The sequence below is a fragment of the Typopeltis vanoorti genome, chromosome 22, assembly GCF_054136105.1.
Source record: "Typopeltis vanoorti isolate ZY-2024b chromosome 22, IOZ_Tvanoo_1.0, whole genome shotgun sequence".
NCBI classification, from domain to species: domain Eukaryota; kingdom Metazoa; phylum Arthropoda; class Arachnida; order Uropygi; family Thelyphonidae; genus Typopeltis; species Typopeltis vanoorti.
This window is the reverse complement of record NC_143570.1, coordinates 79,839,194-79,859,983: the sequence shown is the minus strand read 5'-3', so window position 1 is coordinate 79,859,983 and position 20,790 is coordinate 79,839,194. Positions and strand designations below refer to the sequence as shown.

Here is a 20,790-nt window from a genome sequence, read left to right as displayed (position 1 = left end):
AAACATAAATATTAATCCGAGACGTGAATAATTTAAGAACTTCTGGGAAAAGTGGGCTTCATCAAGTCCTAGGGAATAGTATTAAATTTAGCGTACGTAGCTGTTAAGAATTCCTTTATTTAATTTGTTTCGTGTTCTTAATGGAACGTTAACACATCCCACGTGAAATTTAACCCTCGTTGTCTTGCCTTAAGTGTTCTAATTTACCAATAAACTCGGAAAAAACAAGCAAACGCGTACACTGAAATTCAGTTTGACTGCACCTAACACCAGACGTCTCTGAAATCTCATGCGAACAGAGGCCAACATCGACAGATTCATAGAATGTGCTTTTCTGTACACTCCTTACGCAAATTGTCCTTAATTATTCAGTTGCATAAAAGTCAGGGGCGTAAGTTATTCCCATTTGAAAGTATAAATTTGCCTCGCAGAACATAAGTAAATATACGCTAGTCAGTGTTGCAAAACCGGGCAGCATAACTGAGAATTACGTCATGCATTCCTTCTGTTACCTCTGACCTTTTCCCGGAGTGCTTTAGTTTTGCTACCTGTTCTGTAGAGCATGTGGCTGCACTGAAGCATCCGGAAACTCCGATGCCATTAATCCAGTTCCCTGCAACACTATACAAAATACTGGCTTATACAAATAATGAAAATCTAATGAGTTATGAGAGCTTTGGTAAACTGTCTTAAATTTTCTGCACCGCATTTGAAAAACACATTCTTATCTCCTTTGATATATATAAAAAAATCTTTACGGAAATCTTCCGAAATGTTATATGCAAAAGTTTTTATTCCTACCTACTAAATCTTCCCTCGATGTCATTTCTCTTTTCACCCGGATAGATTTAATCTTCTTCTTCTTCTTCTTCTGCAGCTTCTCCCGCTTAAGTGGGGGTCACTGTTGATGATGAGTCTCCTCCACATCCTCCTGTCTTGGGCTGTCACCACATCCAAGTTCTTCATCCTCAAGTCCTCTTCTACCAGCTCCCTCCATCTCTTCTTTGGCCGCCCACGCTTCCTCCTTCCATCTGCATGACCCTTCTTCCCACATATTCGTCCGCCCTCCTCATCACATGACCAAACCATCTCAACATTGCCTCCTGTATCTTCGCTCCTAAGTTCGTAACTTTCACTGTTCCCCTCACATAATCATTTCTCAGACGATCCTTTCTGGTCACACCGCACATCCACCTAAACATTCTCATCTCTGCTACTTCCATCCTGCTGATGTTATTTTTCCTCAGGGCCACAGTTTCTATAGCATACGTCATAGCTGGCCTCACTATTGTCCTATAGATTTTGCCTTTCAGATTGATCGGCACCCTCTTATCGCATAACAATCCAGCCATCTCTCTCCAGTTCCTCCAGCCCGCTTGTATCCTGCATCCCACTTCCTTCTCAGCTCCTCCATCTTCTTCCACTGTTGAACCTAAGTATCTAAAGTCCATCGCCTTCCTGAACATTTCATTCCAGCTCCAGATCTGTCTCCTGGCCGCCGCCCACAGTGCAACACATACTCTGTCTTACTTCTGCTCAGTCTAATACCTCTCTCTTCCAGTACTTTTCTCCATCTTTCCAGTTTAGTTCCCGCTTATTCTCTTGAATTTGCACACAGCAAGATGTCATCTGCATACAGCATTGTCCAAGGCGCATCTTCTCTCACCTCCTCCATCACAGTGTTAAACAGAAACGGACTTAATGCTGACACTTGATGCAAGCCAACTGTTACTTGAAAACTTTCTGTCTGTCCCAGACAGGTCCGAACACTTGTCTTCACATTTCTGTACATCTCCCACACCAACCTGACATATTTCTCCGGAACCTTCTTCTCCCTCAGACACCTCCAGACTTCTTGCCTTGGTACTCTAGCGTATTCTTTCTCCAGATCAATAAATTCCAGATGTAGCTCCCGTTGTTTCTCTCGAAACTTTTCCATCATCTGCCGTAACCCAAAGATAGCATCTGTTGTTGATCTACCAGGCATGAAGCCAAATTGTTCCTTTGCAATCTTCACCTCCTTCCTCAATCTTCCATCAAGAACCCTTTCTAGGATTTTCATTGTGTGGGACATCAACTTTATTCCTCTGTAATTTTTACAGTCTTGTGCATCCCCTTTACCCTTGTAGATGGGGACAAGAGTACTTTCCCTCCATTCCTCAGGTATATTTTCCTGTTGGCAAACTTTCACGAACAGGTCCCACAGCAGGTGAATTCCCGCTTCCCCCAGTGCCTTCCATGCCTCCACTGGAATTCTGTCGGGGCCCACCGATTTTCCATTCCTCATCCTCTTCATGGCCTCCGTCACTTCCACTCTACTGATGTTCTGCACCATTCCCTCAGAAGGCTGCCCATCTTCTCTGTGAGTCCTTGCATTTTCCTCATTCAAAAGTCCCTCAAAGTATATTCTCCATCTGTTTCTTATGTCCACATCCCTCCATAATACTCTTCCTTCAGCGTCTTTGATCTGCCTCACATGTAAGATGTCCTTTGTTGCTTTATTTCTACATTTCGCTAGTTGGTAAATTTTTCTCTGTCCTTTCTTTGTTTCTAATTGATCATACAGATCTTGATATGCCATGGCCTTCGCCTGTGCCACAACTCTCTTGGCTTCTTGCTTTCTCTCTCTGTACACTTCTCTGTTCTCTTCCACTCTTCACTCATCCCACTTCTGCTTTGCCTTCCTCTTAGCTGTCACTGCCACTTGTACATTATTATTCCACCACCAACCCTCATTCTGCTCTCTAATCTTTCAAGATGTCTCACCAAGCACCTTGATTGCACAGCTCAGGATTACTTTTGAATTATGTTTCCACCAATCTTGTACACTTTCCAGTCCATCCGAAATCCTCTCTAACACCCTTTCCCTAAAACGATTCCTCACACTCTCTTCTTTTAAGCGAAACCACTTAATTGTCTTTATCCCATGGCTTCCAGAGGTTCTTATCTTCAATCGTATTTTAAAGTCTGCGCACTGCAGTCGGTGTTGCTGTGCCACTTGATCTGTTGGAATTACTTTACAATTTGTTACAACCTTAAGATGTTTTCTTCTAGTCAAAATGTAGTCAATTTTTGAACTGTTGTTACCACTCCTAAATGTTATCAAATGGTCTTCCCTCTTGTAGAAAAATGAGTTCACAATTGCCAGATCAAACGCTACTGCAAAGTCCACAACTCTCTCTCCTTCCTGGTTCATAATTCCCACTCCGTGGCCGCCATGCATCCTTTCACAGTCTCTATTCTTTCTCCCTATGTGTCCGTTCAAGTCTCCTCCGACAATCACCATCTCGTTTTCTTCCAGCTTCCTCATTTCTTCATCTAACACGTTCCAGAACTCATATTTCTCCTCTGCTGTACAGCCAACTTGCGGGGCATATATACATAATACGACCACCCGCTCTTCTCCAAGACCCAGTTTCATTCGCATGATCCTGTCGTTCCTTCCACCCACTTCAGTACTTCGCCCTTCATTCTGCCACACACCACAATTCCTACACCATTTCTTCCCTCTTTATTTGCTCCAGAGTAGAACAATTTGTATCCATCTCCCAGTTCCTTTGCCTTTCCTCCCTTCCACCTTGTCTCCTGTACACATAAAATGTCCAACTTCCTCTTCCTCATCATGTCTGCCACCTCTCTTCCCCTTCCAGTCATACTTCCAACATTCAGTGTTCCCACTCGCAACATCCTCTCCACCTGCTGGGCTTTCTTCTTTAACCGCACCCGCCCTTGATGCGGTAGCCCTCGTCCACTTCTCGCAGTTGTAGAGTTATGTGGCTGCGCGTCGCTTAAGGGGTACGCCCTAGCCCTTATATCATTTTCTCTTTGAGTCATATCATAGCTAGAGCTGGCAGTGAAGTTTTACGACCGGATGTCCTTCTTGACATCAACCCTCGCCATTTATCCGGGCTTGGGACCGGCACCTATTGAGGCTAGCTTGCCTCCTTCGGTGGCAACCGAAGACGAAATGACTTAGCAAGGTAGGAAAGATTCACCCATAGCCCTCGAATACTCTAATAGCATCAGGGGGAAGGAGCAAGGAGATGAGAAAGAAGCAAAGAAAGAAGGGGAGGGATCAGTCTACAGAATAATATAACAGATGTATATTACATGAAGTAAGACATGGTCCAGCATCTGTTACCTCGAGTTTGCCATGCCCGTACTCACTAAAGTGAGCCCTTGAGGTGACCCGGATAGATTTAATAGTTGATGTTTTTGGTCAAGTGCCTCTAAATTTAAAATTTCTGCAACATTTTAGACTGCGCTCTGCTTGATTATTTTATTAAAAGTTTTATAATTTAATATTCTGAAAAAATAAACTATAAAATAAATAAAATTGAAAATTTTATAATGTATTTTTATTATAACCATTTTATAATGTATTTGTAGTTGATCTGCCATTACATTCTTTTCTTTAGTATTCATTTTGTTGATGACAAAATGTAGATTCACTGCGATCATGCTATCCTAAATGAGCACATAGCACAGCCAAAGCTATTATTGATAATAAAATCAGTGTTTTAATTTTTCGACATATCTTTCTTGTTGGCCTCTCTCTCTTTTTCTCTCTCCGTGAATAGCTTGATTCCAGCTAGAGGAGTAAATCTGCTAATAAATATTCTCTATCGTTTCATTAGGATTTAGAAGCTCAATATAAATTTAGCTTTTGAACCCTTAAGGTCTGTATTATACTCTCTCAGTCCAGAGAGAGAGAGAGAGAGAGAGAGAGAGAGCATAATACATGAATTCAAGATTCATGGAAATGTTAGCAAGCTAACGGATGAGTGCTTTAGTTTCATATCCATCGGTGCAAGAATATTTTCTAGGACCCATATGACATTGATTACTTCTGTGTGTTAGCATTGAATAGGTATAAATGTGTGTATTTTATAGACATCTCAGTTCGCACAAATATATTCAAAAGATTAGATATATATTTTTAAAAGTTTGTAACACTTCTCCCCACGGATGAATTTTACAGTTCAACTTTTAGAATTCACATCACTACTATTACTGTATCTAGTATAATTCATATATTCATAGTTCTATTTTAAAATTCAGCAACGTGCATCAGCATGTGAACTTTACTTCTAGCGATAATTATTACTCAATGATGTTATTATTTAAAAAAATCCAAACATATTTACAGACAAATAAGATATATTGTTAGAGATTATATGCTACTTTAATTGCCTGTTCGTAATATATATAAGAAAATATTGCATTTATCATTACTGTGTTTTTGTTTCTTAATGTACTACAAACTAAGCAGTAAATCGCGTAAACTTGGAATAATATATTTGCATTATATTACTTTATATTATATGATAAGCCACTTGTTTATATTTGGTTTTGCCATCTCCTTCAACTGGTGCTTGGGGCAGTCATACCACTGCATCATGTTTCTGTTAATAGTGGTTATAATAATAAATTACACGTAGTACTCAATGTTTTGAGAGAAGAGGAATGCGAAAGGTAAGTGCATTAGTTTTCTCTTTTGCGCATGCGTGTGGTCTCCAATTGGAGTGCCATCGGCATGCTAGCGAACTGCTATTGCCCGTTCTCTTTTTCTCTAACCATTGCTACTCTGTTTCTCTTTCTCTCTCTTCTCTGATGTCGCCTGACGACCGCATGGTGGCGCCTCTGCTCCTCTTCCGTGACCTGTTTCCGTGTACCACAGCGCAAGCCTTCTCGTGAGGAACGTGCAGCCATTTGTATTCAGTCGTATTTCCGCGCCTACTTGGGACGCAAGTACAAGACGTGCAGCCAAGTTCAGCATCATTGTAACGTAAGCTACATTGTTTTTTTTTATCTTTTGTTAAGCTTAAATGTTTTGTTCGATTTCTCAGTGTATATGTATTTTAAGCTCATTCCCGTTTCGCGCTCCACTCTCCTCTAACATATGTGCACTATGAATGCTGACTGAACGTTCGACGAAGGCGTGTATCCAAATGCTAACAAATGCATGGGAAATTCCCTGCCAATTTTCACTCAGCGTGTTTGGCTTTGCTTGCAAACACTTTTAATGTAGTAATATGTGTAAACTTTAAAAATAAAAGGTTATCACGTTATCCAATCCAGTGATGCGAACAAGAGAAAGACTTCTGCAGTAACACATACTAGAGGAATCATTAATTTCCATATTTTAAAGATTTTTCGATTGAAGAATTGCACTGTGTAGAACAAAATGTTTAGCTTTTTATTCGCGCATCTCACTTTCACAAAACTGTACCTGGTGCCTGCTCACTTTGTTCTCTAGCTTCGGTTTTTGTTCACGTGATGTTTTTCTTTTAGTTTTGCCACTGATGAAATTATTTTCAGCGGCATCCTGCGAACAAAACAATAATTTGTTAACATGTAGAATAGTGTTCGTTCATTACAGATGTATCTAAAAGTCTATAAATTCCAATCTAGTGATTAATTATAGATGCTCATCATTAAGTATTTTTGTAAGGCACTTAATTCATTAAATTAATCTTTTAGTTATCATTACTTATTTCATTATTCATTGTGAATTTATAAGTATCATTACTATATTACCCTATAAATCACGTCAGTTGAAGCTTTTAGTTGCTGTATAGGGGACTATTAAACTGTTTGACACGTGCCATAACAACTTACTCGCATTTTGGTTTCATTTAAGAGTCCAGTGATCACTTGGATACTTTTGAGTACACTGAGTGTCCATTAAGATTCAAAATAATACCTGCGATTTTTTGTGTGTGTGTAAGGCACTTTTCTTGGTTGAAAACATTGGCCCAGTTCACCAGGTAGATTGACTTACTTTATGCATTCTGTTGTTAAGTTCTGAAGTAATCATTGCTTACCAATAACTGCATTTAGAATAACTTCTCAGTTCTTCGAAGCAAATTGGAGAAATCATGTGAAGCACTAGAAGTAAAATAAAATCGGATTCTATTCCCTTTGAAAGAGTGCAAAAATTTTGAGGTTAGCCTGGCATACGAACTATCAAGGGAATGGCATTAGATGAGCACGACACCAACACCTCTGTAAGCTGGTCACGTGACTGGCTGTATGCCGCTGTGCGAACAGGAAGTGACTCATGCCTGGAAGCGCTTGTAGCGTAGTTCTGGGTTCCCGTTATAATAACTGAGAAAATGAATCATGTGAGATGAAAGGAAAATTCGCTTGGATCAAACGAATCTTGGACAGACCCGCCGTAAATGGAAAATAATAAACAACCTGTTAAGCATATATTAGCACCCAAGTGTGGGATTTCAGTGGATAAAAAAGAAGTCTATTTTTGTATCAGTAGGTCATTATGGAAATCAGATGCTTGTGGAGGAAATGAAAATACATTTCAACTTGACAAGCCACTTAATCTTAATTAAGTATCACATTTGTAGTTAGTATAGTGAATATCATACTTGCATATTGAATGCTGGGGCTTCCACAACATCATTGATAATCTGTTCATAGTTTATTATTTTGAATTTTAAATGTAAATTTAATAACAGGTTTCATTTCATATTTCGTAATGCCTAAAATATAGTGCTATTTATACCTAGTTTATTTTAAAGGTTGCTCATCTTTCATATGATCTTTATGTGGATAGACAGACGTGTATGTGAAACATTTCTGGACGACTCGTTATCAAATTTATAAAATAAATAAAAAAAACTTTTGAACAATTCTTTAAGTTGTTAAACTGAATTCTATATATCAGCACTAGATGGTTTAATGTACTAATATGAAATCAAACAATCCATTTTATCCTATCGCTTCTCTCCAGTCCTCTGCTTATAACGATTTCTATGGGGCTATTAATGTCAGTTTTATTCAGTTTTGATAGCTGAAAATGTAATAATACAACGTTTTTTAGTTGTTATAGGTAATGGTGTGCATATAACCGATATATGTGTGGGTAATTACTTTTACTGCTCTCCAGGGAATAATAATGACACACGTAATGCTTTTGTTGGGCAGTGGAACCTTTACGATGTTTTCCTACATTAAAAAGTTCAAAAAATTTGATGTAAACTTCTTTTTTATGAAAACAACAATGTATGGAAGCTGAAAATAGGCACGCAAAGATAATTTATATTTTATTAATGTATTTTTCATGTATTTCATTGGCATACCTTCTGTAAATAAAATTTTAATTTCTGTAAGTCAGAAAATGTGTGGCAGGTATGAATGAAGAAGACGCTTAGCTAATTAGTACAGATATTTCGTAGAACAGATTCAGTGGTAATTCAATTTACAGAGCTTATATTCAATAGAATTTAAGTTCTGTAAATGAACATAGTACTATATGTAAGAATGGGTATACGGAAAAATCTGTTCAATAAGGAATAAAGGTGAATCAGTAAGATGTTGTTAATCATTTTTATTGTTCTCTGCTGATACTGTTCTAGGACCACAATGAAAATTTCAGAAAATCTCATGGGAACAGTATTCCGTATATATTTTTAGTTTTGAACCTTTTAGAGAGAGAGTGATTGGCTGTTCGCATGTGAAATAGCGTCTGACCTAGGGTAGAAAGCTAAGCCGTTTCATCACTAAGGATTAAGGATCTTGGTTATCAAAAATAAGGATTCGCTTTGTCTATATTTATGAGAAATGAAACAGGATTACATGATCGAATTACCCTATCCAAAATGCTTTGAATACAGCTATTTAAGAAGTTTCTAAGAATTCTAACGACCTTATATCGTTGCGTTTTACAAGATTTATGAAAGAAAACGAAATTCAGAGTATTGTCATAAGCAGTCAAAAGTTTTTGCTGTTTTTTTTAATAAATGAAGTATACAAATTTCAGAGTAGTAGGTATATCCAAAATGATTTCACGTCTTTGTCAACAGTCGTTATTTTCTTTGTTCTTAGATTAATCTGCATCAGTAGGGCTTAATTATCCACAACTTCCTTATATATTGAAATGAAAACGAAAGTATTTTATTTTTAGTAGGTGTACTAATAGGTTTTATCGCGGGTCTTTCGCGAGCTTCAAGACCTGCGAAAACAGTCAACTTCTAATTTTCGGTTTCTACCTCTGCCTCTCCAAGGATATTTACGCTTATCAAAATGCCATTTTTTTGTGCTTTTCCCTGTTATCCTGATATAAAATAGACTGCACAGTCTCTTCTTTTCGTCTTGGAATCTGCGTCTCACTTAACATGAGTTTTTATTATTTTAAATATTCTTTATTGCATATGCTAATATGATGAAAGTATTATGATGATCTGTTTCTCATCGAGAATGAATTTTTTGAACTAGATTAAAGGTAAAAATAGCATTGTTCTTGAAATGAATCAAACTGAATTGCACTTAAAGCAATACATTGATGTTTCGTTAAACAGAATTTTCGATGCGAATTTCACTTTAAGCACTAGTATAACGTCATTACATTTACATATTTCACCCTATACGTGCAACCTATGTGTAGTTCTGCATTAGTTAAAATCCTTTTTTTAAGTACCTGAGGACGATTATATGGAGCTCAAGTGAAGTTTCTCTGGTATAATTCCATTTATATGTTGTTGCCATTGTTTACATGCATATGAACATTTAATCTCATACTGTATGGGATTAAATGATTCGTAAATTTAGTAATGACGTATGTTGTTTTCCTCTGTTACTGATTACTTTCTTCCCTCGGTTTCTGGATGTAAGCTTGTTGCTTACTTATGGAGATTTCCCCTCTAAATACGTTTTCCCTGCCGAGCATTTTACCATTCCATAGAGTCTAACGCAAGGGGACTCTAATATGCTTCGTAATTTTGAAAACGTTTGCTTACAATGCATTTATTTTTTCCCCGTGTTCTCAATAGCAAATGCACGCACAAAATGCTTTGGTTTACTGAATTATCCAACCGCTTTTGGTGCTTCTAATATTGTGTTTCAGATCCACCTATCAGGCAACAAGTGAAAATGCCTGAAGGAGGATTCGAATCTATGCGCGCGATATTTACTACAATTGTTTCACTAGAAATTGTATATTTGACTTGATGTTATTCGCATATGTATTTAAAGTGTTGGACTGAAGCCAGTTTAGCTAACGTGAAAATTTCGTAACTGCTTTTCCTGAGATTAAATAAGTAATATCCTTTTAGTATGTTGAAAAGTCAGACAAAATATCAAATAATGAAATAAATTAGCCAAAGCAGATCTTGAATGATTTTTAAAAGAAAAATACAACATATACGTGTTCTCGCCAATACATTGCGTTCCGCTGCAGATCTTTATTGTAATAATAAATTTTATTGTACTTTACTATGTTAAAACAAGAATTGGGAGATCATTATTGGTCAAACAAACTTATACTGCACATTAGCAAAAGCGTGCGAGCCCTCCTTTTGCCACGATGACACTTTTACTGTACTATGCACTTTTTGCCCCTCTTATCTACGAAAGGTTACGAACCTGTAGTTCTTCAGCACTGTGGCGACCTAAGGATTTATTATATTTATTTATTTACTTTTTAAAGAGCCTCCGTAGCTCAGTCGTTTGAGATGAAGCCCTTTGTTCGGAAAGACGTGGGTTCGATGCCCGTCCGTGACGTGAGGAACCTTTATCTGGTCTCTTTATACTGAAGGTCAGTTAGCTGGTTTCATTCCGAGGTAGGGGAGGTTTTCACCCGGAAACTTGGATTTTTCGTCCCCCATAACAGACAAACCTCCCCGTGAACACACGCATCTACAGACATAGAGCACTCGTAGAATAAGGATTGACCGACCTATTCATTATGATTTCCGGTTTCGAATCGTAACGGGAATATTGGCCTAATACGCAAGGGATGGATTAATGAACAGATTTACTTTTTACACAGCCCGGAAACCCTTCTCTAGAGAATGAACTGTCCAACATGGAAGTTTCAAGTCACATCAGTCCTCCATTAAGCGAGGCGGTGGTCTCTCTCTCTCGGATGAAATTTATTTCCCACTTAAAGTTCGAACCTGTTATAACTTGATGATAATACTCTTATAATTTTGATAGACTATTCTCTTAATAATTATTGGATATTATTTTGTTATTTTGGACCATCGTCCTTCAACATGATCCCATATTCCATGTGCCATTTTGGACGCACGGTTCTGGCCCAGAGTGGACGTTCTGATTCGTCCTAAAGACACGGATCTGTTTTGTAAAACTGCCGCAATGTAGGAAGCACGGCATTATTCAGATTCGTTAGCATTTATCTTTCCGGGAAGCATTGCAATCAGAGGTCCGAATCCATATCAGGAGAAAGAGCTTCAAACCATTACACCTCTACATTACCCCAAGTCTCAGTTGGGAAGTGCACCCAGGTATAAGGCATTCGTCACACTTACACTCTACAGTGTAATCAGGAACTAATGTTTTGATTTATCGTTCCATATGACGGACTGTAGACTAGTCAGTGGTTTTTACACAAGTACAGTCTGAGCTGTTGATTGATTGCCATAAGTGCAGGTAACCATCTGTAGTTACCGAACTGTGCAATTGTTTACATACTCCAGGACTAACCGTAATTCCTGTGGATCCTTTGAACTCTTCATTGATCGTTTTCACATTCGACTGTTGAGATTTTCAGGCTTATCGAGAAAGTAGAAAGTACCCTTTGAAACTTTGGTATGATAAATATTCTAGTTTTATAGCTAGTTTGTCTTTTTCTAGGAAGAAATTGTCTCCTCCATATTGGACTATTTAGTAAAAAAACGAATTAACTATTTCTGCAACTACCGGAAATTAGATTCCTACTCAGACGTTTCTTTTGTTGGAATTATTCCAAGAATTTGGAATAAATCCAACAGAAGACCCTTCTGTGCCTGTTCGTTATTATTTCTGCTTATATGGTTTTGAAATGATGCAACTCATGATAGATAATTTTGTGGGTGTTATATCATTAGTAAAAGAAGTGTCGTATGCATCTTGGATCAAGGAGTTTAATTGCTTGTAATTTTTAATCGATAAACTTAAGTTTTTATCATAGGTCTTCCATTCTATTCATGTGTCTTACTAAGTAGAGAAATATGCTCAGATTTTACTGAAGATGCGAAATTCTCAAATCACGAAGGATCTAGTTAGTTCTACAGTGAACAGGTAGATATGTATGATGGCTAATATTATGTTTATAAGTGATTAAAATAGTACTTCTTATTCCAAGACACACACTTGTAATTAAATATATGGCCATTTGAGATTTGATAGAGATTACGGTGGTAGGTTGTATAGTGCATTGGTAAGCAATATTTTGGTAATGTTGCTTGATTCTGCTCTGAAGCATCCGGATGGTGGTGCGCAAGAGGTCGAACATTTTTGAAAAGTTGGAAATCGAAGATAAAATGGTAATTAAGGAATTATCCCAGAGACGGTGGGGGGCGAACTCAGGAAGGCGAATTAGCAACATCACATTTTCTTACCAAACGCTGAAATCCAAGGGTTAGTAAGAGCAGACTTTATTACTTCCAACATCCATACTGATTTGCATAAGGTGTATAGAAGGTAACTAGACAGTTTCCACATGGCAGCATTTGAAAACTCACACCGATCAAAGCAAAAGTATTCCTAGAAGGGAATCTGTTGTGTTTTTACAGCCAACCTACAAATTCATCATAACAACAGTGAAGTTATAAAGGATGACATGCTTTATAACTGTTGCACGTGTGTTGAAAGAAGATCATGAATTGCAATAATCGGGACCAGTAGAATTCCAAGCATTAAGCTTACTACTACACCATGACTTCTGTGTTGAACTAGTACTACACATGTCAGTTGTTATACTCGAGGGTACTGGCTCTCATGCGTAGTGCTCAGACCAAACCCCAATTTAAATTTCACTTCATAAAGAAAAACATAACAGATTTAGAAATAGCATAATCTATAAAGTCCTGGGTGGTAAACTGTGATTTTGATCCTGTAAAATATACGTGAAATGAACTGGAATTGCATTTCCTAATGCAAATAGCAAAGTCCTCTTCAGTGAAAGTGATCACTGTAATAAGAGGATGGCGAAATATACATACTTAGAGGAGGCATTTAGATTTAACCGAAAAAAAGTTGCAAACCAGAAATAGCGAAACCTGAAAGAGGAATTCTCCATAGCGATAGAGACTGTCAGTTACAATAATGATGAGATTGAAGTTGCTCTGATCATAGTAATATTCAGATGCCAAGTATTGCTGTTTAAACTTCAGAGTTGTATATTATATTTCCTTCGTAATGGAGTAAGGCACTGAAGCTTCACAGTAAACAAGAACATCCTTCCAAGATATGTCCTTGGACAATTTCCGATAAATATAGATGAAATATATGTCCGAATATTTAACTGGATTACTAACAACTCTTTTTACATCGTATATAACTTAAATGTGATTTTCAAACACCCAGCAAATGGTTAAAATCATATCATAAACGTCATTTCTTGTCGCTTATGAACTGTTTTTAGAAGAATTCTCTAAAATAGCGTTATCAGTAAATTTTAAAAATATATATGCAGGTTAAGTAATTTTATAAATGCTTTTATAATGCAGTTTTTTCCGGGAATAAGCGAATGTTGTATTATTTGGATTTAAGCCTAAGCATCTAAGACTATGAGTTAGTTTATTATGTCTGTTCATTGGAAATTTTCTCTGCCGATTTCTGTTTTTCGAATAAAAACTCTGCCATCACCGTGCAAGGCCTAACTCACTCTCACTTATTAAAAGTGGGTGAGTTTCTCTCTTTCTGAATCCATGTCTTTCCAGTCAAAGGATAACTGTCGATCTGTCCTCTTGAATGCACTATAGAAGAAAAAAAAAGGATCCTGTTAAGCATGGGCTTAAATTTGAATTATTTTTGAACATTTTAAATTTGAAATATTTATTTCATCACGTGTTTTGCAATCAATTTCGCACGAGGTGCAGCTAAAGCATCAACAGTCTTCAAGGATTTAGGCCTCTTCGGCCTCGGAAGGTATCAGCGAGCCTCTTCAATGAACCATCTGGTCTCTTTTTTCCTGATGTTTTATAATGAGAAATTTGTTTGGGTAAATTTTCTGTTTGCAATCATTCAACATGCTCCATCCAGTTGTATTTACATTTCTTTATTTTCGATATTATTGGTCTTGGTTTAATTATTTCATTCTTTGTTCATTTCTGTTATGATCAAATAGATATATTTGATTGTTTTCAGTTCATAAATTTCGTTTCAGTAATAATTAATTTTTACTTGTCTTATTGTTATTGTTTTATTATCTAATTTCACTTCCATGTAGTGTCGTTGGTTCAACTAGCGTATTATAAACGCTTAGTCGAGTTTGTTCTCTCCAGCATAAGTTTAAGCACAGAATTCATTGTAACTGTTATTCTAAGTATTTTTAATTATCGAGCATAAAGCAATGACGGGAAATTCTGGATTGTGGGGTTTGTTATATACCGTATTCCTAATTAAATAATTCATTCGTTTGAGTACGAATAACTTATTTCTGGCAGAATTCACTATAATTAGAGTGATGTCGATCGGGGTGCCGTAACCCCCGCGAGTAGAGCGGCATGTATTCATGCCACATAGAATATTTTCTCTTTGTGAGAAGGTAGATTTTGAAAATTGCAGACGGTCCTGGTTTCTTGATGCGTAAGCTGCGAAGGCATTGCTTATGTCAGTTCTTTCCATTGTCAATACGCTGTTATGAATTAAATAATCCAGAAGTAGTCATGAACTACTCTTGCTGAGTCAAATTATATTTTCTTAAAATTTGCAAACACTTAACAGCTATAAGCGATTTTCTCATGTATAAGTTTGTGAAATATGAATTTGGATGTTTTTCAACATAATCGTAACATAATTTAGGCGACTTTTGTACAGACGTCAGTTGCAATCTTGGATGGAAAAAAGGGCCCCTAAAGAAGTACGGGAGATTTCGATAAGTATATATATATATATATATATATATATATATATATATATATATATATATATATATATATATATATATATATATTAGGGTTACCAAATAATTTTATAAACTTGGTTATTTTACTCCTAATCCCAAGTAAGCAAACAGTTAAGTTTGCGTACGAATCTAAAGGTGCAACACCAGGGCAACTCATTGTAAAGGTGGGTAAATCTCTGATCACTATTCTTAGTATTTTCCATAATGTAAAGCACATCTCACTAAGAGATGTATACTGCAATACATTATGGGTGGGGTCACTACCCAGACCGGTTTCAACCTTTTTTGAGGTCTCCTCAGTGAGTAGCTAGACCCTAAATACCAAGATCTGGGTAGTGACCCCACCCATAATGTATTGCAGTATACATCTCTTAGTGAGATGTGCTTTACATTATGGAAAATACTAAGAATAGTGATCAGAGATTTACCCACCTTTACAATGAGTTGCCCTGGTGTTGCACCACCTTTAGACTTGAACTACGTTTCAGGCGCAAACTTAAATGTTTGCTTTCTTGGGATTAGGAGTAAAATAACCAAGTTTATAAAATTACTTGGTAACTCTAATATACATTATTCCCAAGGTAAAAAAAATCTTATTTACATATATATATATGTGTGTGTGTGTGTGTGTGTGTGTGTGTGTGTGTGTGTGTGTGTGTGTGTGTACACGTCTTCTTGGAATAGTCTCTCTTCAGTCTTATAAACTATTGTCCATTCTTTTGACGATTTTAACCAATTGTTCTGGTAAACATGACATAAGAGCTAACTGTTAAAAAATTTTTTTTTCATTTATTTTACTTTTGCTTAGTTGTCTTCTGAATATTCTTATAACATTAAAGACAAAGTTTTGAACTTAATTAGAATTCATTAAATGCTCATTGTCGGATCCTCTTTCTGACACTCCTTTCTTTTCCCAAAACTTCGAATAGAAGCTGACTTCCAGATGGTTCATTTTTTGGCTTTCTAAGTCATCTTGATTGATTTCGCGCTTTTGTTTCAAGTAACGGGCACGTTTGACTATCTGAGGAATATTTTGTGCGTTTCCAATTTTCTTACGTCGATTATCACCTTAGCTTCCCCTACTTGTTCCGTACAGGTACTGTTTTAGAAAACTAGAATTGTTTCTTGAAGTTCCTTCCGTAACGCCCCTGTTCGCCGTGAGGTGTCATCATTCTCGACGTCTGAGGGCGGAAAACAAAGACCAATATTAGCATACAGAAGGAGAGTAGTGAGCGGAATGAAAAGGCTCATCCAATATCGAAGGCTAGGTTTCTGGCGCATCTTGCATTCCGCCTAGAAGCTCAAGCGTCAGGAAATGAGTGGCTTATTGTGAGCATTAATGCCGTCAATGGGCGAAGTATGTTGATCAAAGAGCATTTTCGGCCATTTATGGTAATTTTACGAGACCTTCACGATGCTTTCCCCGTGTTTCCCGCAGTAAGAACTTGGCATATGGTCTTATCGGAAACCTTCATCTCCGTGCAGGTCGTAATCAAGACACCGGAAGGCCCAAAAAGCTAATAAAATAAATTCTCTTGGGTGGTAATAGATTTGCCTCTCACATTATAGCTTTGTAGAGTCCGGAAGCTGATCTCTCTCTGGTTGCATGCATCACTTCAGTGCATTTCTTCCAGTTTCCGATACAACCGCCTTATCTTTAGAATTGCGTCTTTTGTATGGTTGGAAGGGACGTTGAAAATTTTCTTGCTCCAAAAGAACTTTGAAATTGTAATTATATGACTAGCGTAAGTTGCAAATCTGTGCTCCTATTTTAAATTGGGTTTTCCTCAGAGCACTGTTTCTTACCCACCATTTTAGGACCAATTCATTTGCTCAAAATGGCCGATAAATACCTCTGTGGGTACATCGGTAATTATAAAACTGAGATTTAGTGTGTGAAAACATTTTGTGGGCTTTTAAAGTAGAAATCTCTCTCTCTCTTTCTCTCTCTCTCTCTCTCTCTCTCTCTCTAGTTTACCAGCATGAGAAATTTAACGTAACGGCTTTTCATGCGTCATAAAATTTAATAGTTGGAGAAAATTAAGAGTGTTTATGACCAGCTAATGACTTCCTGGTAAAACTGCGAATCTGGCCCATAATATGGAACTGAAAGCAATTGTGTATTATTCTGGCGATGTCATATATGGAACGACGCTGTGCTTATTACAGTGGATTAAAGTAGAACGATTTCTGTTTGATACACTGACAGGTAATGATCCGTTTATGGATAGATAGATTAGAATTTTTAAAGTTTTTTCTTATGGAAATACACAGAATCGAATACGAGTGATATTTTAATTTTCGAGCTGTGTAAACCGTTCAATATAATCTTCCACCTTTTGATTTTAGCTCCTGCATTATTGCTTTGTATGCTTGCTTTCATTCACGTTAAGACCCCTACTGTTATACATTCAATATGTATGCAACATTTATTTCGATTTTTAGTAATTATATATTTGTTTTAATTAGTTTCGCAAAACAAAAAAAATCTTCATACTCGTACAAACACTTATAGTAATAATTTCATAGTTCTTTATCTTCGTTTACTATAAATCCAAGGTGAGGTACAGTAAAACGTGCTTGTTCCAGCATTTTTGCAAGGAAACGTTTCAGTTTCCCTGTCTTCAATCAATAATGGCAATATACCAGTAGAAGGTTCGAATAAACCTTTTTTGTAGCAGTGCTACACTCCATTACTTTTATGTTTTTCATAAAGGCAAAGAGATTCCGGCCATTATTGTTCCGCACTCAAAAACATTGCGCGTTATACCGCAAAACCACCAACATCTCATTCTTAACCTAATATTTGTTCATGTACTCAAAGCGAAAATCATTTTAATTCAATGGCGTATTTCAATTGAAGAAAATGAAATACGCTAAACTATTACTTCCTTCGAGCATAATGCAAAGAAAATTTGCAGGCCTGTTCATTTCTTAAGATTCTTGAAGAAACGACTTCTTGATACTTTGATATTTGCAATTTCTATTTATTTCAAACACAGAAATTCATATAATTCTTACCGGTTTTAGCAAAGCTGAAATCTGCTATATATATAAATGCCTCCTATTCTTCCTCCACCTTAATTCTTTCAACTAATGCAGAATCTCTTTAAGATTAGAGGTATAGTATACGGTCTTTTCGAAACTGCTAATAAGAAACCGTTGTTTGAAGTCAGATCATTTGCATACAGTTTGTGTCTAATAATCTGTACAAAAATCAATATTTTCTACAATATTTTTAGTCCTATAAATCGCCTGAAACGTGTTTTGTTTCCTGTTTTTTACGGCAGGAATGCGATGACACACTCGGCAATGTCTTAAGTAATATCGTCTAGCCAATACGTTCGATAAAACCCATTGAACGTGTTGTGTTGCTGGTTCGAACGTGCTGTTAGAGCAAATCGTGAAGACTGTCGCATTATCTCCGTACCAGATGCTGACACCAGTCTCATATTCTTCCCTGTCAGGTCGCTTTTTTTCGCCTTATTGCCAATTTAGTCAATCCGTCATAAAACTAGTGACAAAGTTCCGTGATCCAGAACTGAATAAGTCAAATAAGCAAACACATGAGTAGAAATCACGATCCGTGTTGCTCACTCGATCATAAATAAAATATATCAAACTGTTCACCATTAAAATTAAATCATTTAATTGACCGAAAAACTAAGATGTTACGTTTTATTATCTGAAAGCTCTTATAGCAGATATATACTCGAATATGGATTTCGTATTATATATAATAATCAGTGTTATTATGTATAAATATTTTATGTGTTTCTGTGCATATTTTTATACGGCAGTAGCACTGTAAGCTGTAAGCTTTTTTCACTCGAAGTTGAGGTAGCTATATCATACAGAGTGCAACTCGCAAACGCGGGATTTAAATCCCACAACCAGGAAAACTGACCAGGAGATCATGCACAATTTATATATATAATGGGGGGGGGGGACATAAAGCTAACCATTTTATCCTAAAATTATGATTGCGAAAGTCGATGATGTGGGCAGGTTGTGGAATTGAAATATCTCGAATTATTATCACTTAACTGAAAATTGAATTTAAATATCATCTTGTTTGTTTAGAACTACATAGATAGTTAATTTCATAGTTTTAACTAAATCTATTAATTGCCGGTTTTCTTTCTTCGAGTAGGGAGAAACTGTGTTCATATATACATGCATATTGAAATCGCATATTAGAAATCTAAGAAAAATTAAGTCAAGCTACATCAAGTCAAGTATACACAGTACTAAAATTAAGTTTCATTCTAACGGTAATTTACAGTAGCGAAAAGTTAATACGGATCCAGTAAAATGGTGGTGCTAATTTCGCTTGAGAAGAGGTGAGCTTTTAGAATCTTAACTTGTCGCATATATTTGTGCATTCATTTTATTATACGCTCTAGGTTTGTTTCATTTTATGCGGATATTCTGAAACTCAACATCATTGAAATATGATTTAAAACTAACAAATGAGCATTTTTAAACCTTTCCACGATGATAATTTAAACTTTTAGAAGCCGAAAATAGCCAACTCTTTTTTACATTAAAACTGCATGAAAGAAAGCAATGCAGTTAACATGTCAGAATAAAAATCTTTTCTATACATAAAGAATAAATTTCTATCCCTTTCCGTATTTGCTTAATTCTCTGTTGTGTCTTGATTTAGAGGTCACGAGACGGTCAGCAAATGCGAAAGTTGAATGAGTTCGAAATGGCTTAGTTGCGTGCCTGTGGTATTCCCTACGATATTATTAGAACACGGTTAGAAAGTGCAGTCAAAAGAGAGCATATTGCGATACTGTGCAATGCTTAGGCGACACGAATGTAGAACGAAACCAATGAAAGTTCTCAGGCACCCCTACAAAAACTATAAAGAGCGTTAATCTAAAGCTCTTAAGAATCCACTAAAAAGTTGGAGAGGAACGTAGTCATGTCACTGAGTGTGGTGTCCTTCTGACTGTAAATGCTTACAAAGGCCCACTACTAATGTAAGCTTTAAACTATGTACAAGATTATTATTATGCTTCATTTTTAAGTAGCATTGATTAAGCAATCAATTAAGATTGATTTTAAGTTATAGCATTTTGATACCGAAACTTGAATTGCATCACATCTCGATAGTACTTTAATGTTATTCATGTTCTTTCATTACACTCCGTTTTCATAAAGCTGTAATGCTTTTTAATACATTCAAATGTATGATTTAATTGCTCGGTTCTCGATATTTATCAATAAATAAATATTTATTCACATACAAATGTTAGTACCACTCACGTAATGAGGATGGATTGTATGTTAGAATATGTACTCATAAAATTCTGAACTAGAGAGCAAATACAGAACGTTTCTTTTAAAACCGAGAAATTAAAATAATCTGCTGTGTAGTCATTCATAGGCATCCCATGCCATAGTGTTGGAGAGTGAAACCCTGTTCATTTGGCCGACCAGAAAATCAAAAAGAGTAGTTTGTCGTTAATTGTCAACAGGTTTAAGAATATTTTTAGAAACCTAGAATACAGTGGAACTGATAGTTTAATATGAATTTCAAGTAATCTTACAATAATATTAAATTCTTCCTTGAAATAGGAATCTGACGGAAGAATGTGGGCTCGTGTTATGAGATAATTAAAATAAAATAATAATGCAGGCATTGAAGAGCTCTTTGAATGCGGGTTTGCAAACATTAAGTACCAACTACATGGAATAAAGTCAGATGTCTCGAGGAATGCAGCAGTCGGTGTGCTTCTCAAGTCATCATCAAGGCTCGAGTTATAGCCAGTAATATTTTTTTGTTTTGTATGACAGTTTCATGGTGGCATTATTATTAATACTTTGAAAATTTACCACGAAAATGCTTTATTTTTTTCATTACTACGAACTTAATGTTTTTAGAGAAACGTAATACCGATAGTAAT

General features: G+C 36.4%; 1 protein-coding gene across 2 annotated transcripts in view; it reads left to right on the top strand.

The window, feature by feature from the left end:
* Nucleotides 1-20,790, top strand: part of LOC150094511 (uncharacterized) — a 632,643-nt gene that overhangs the window by 249,962 nt on the left and 361,891 nt on the right. For both annotated transcript variants that reach the window (XM_090412024.1, XM_090412025.1), the window contains one exon: nucleotides 5,681-5,788. In XM_090412024.1, coding sequence (XP_090268150.1) covers nucleotides 5,681-5,788 — 108 coding nt within the window. The remainder of the gene's footprint in view (nucleotides 1-5,680; nucleotides 5,789-20,790) is intronic.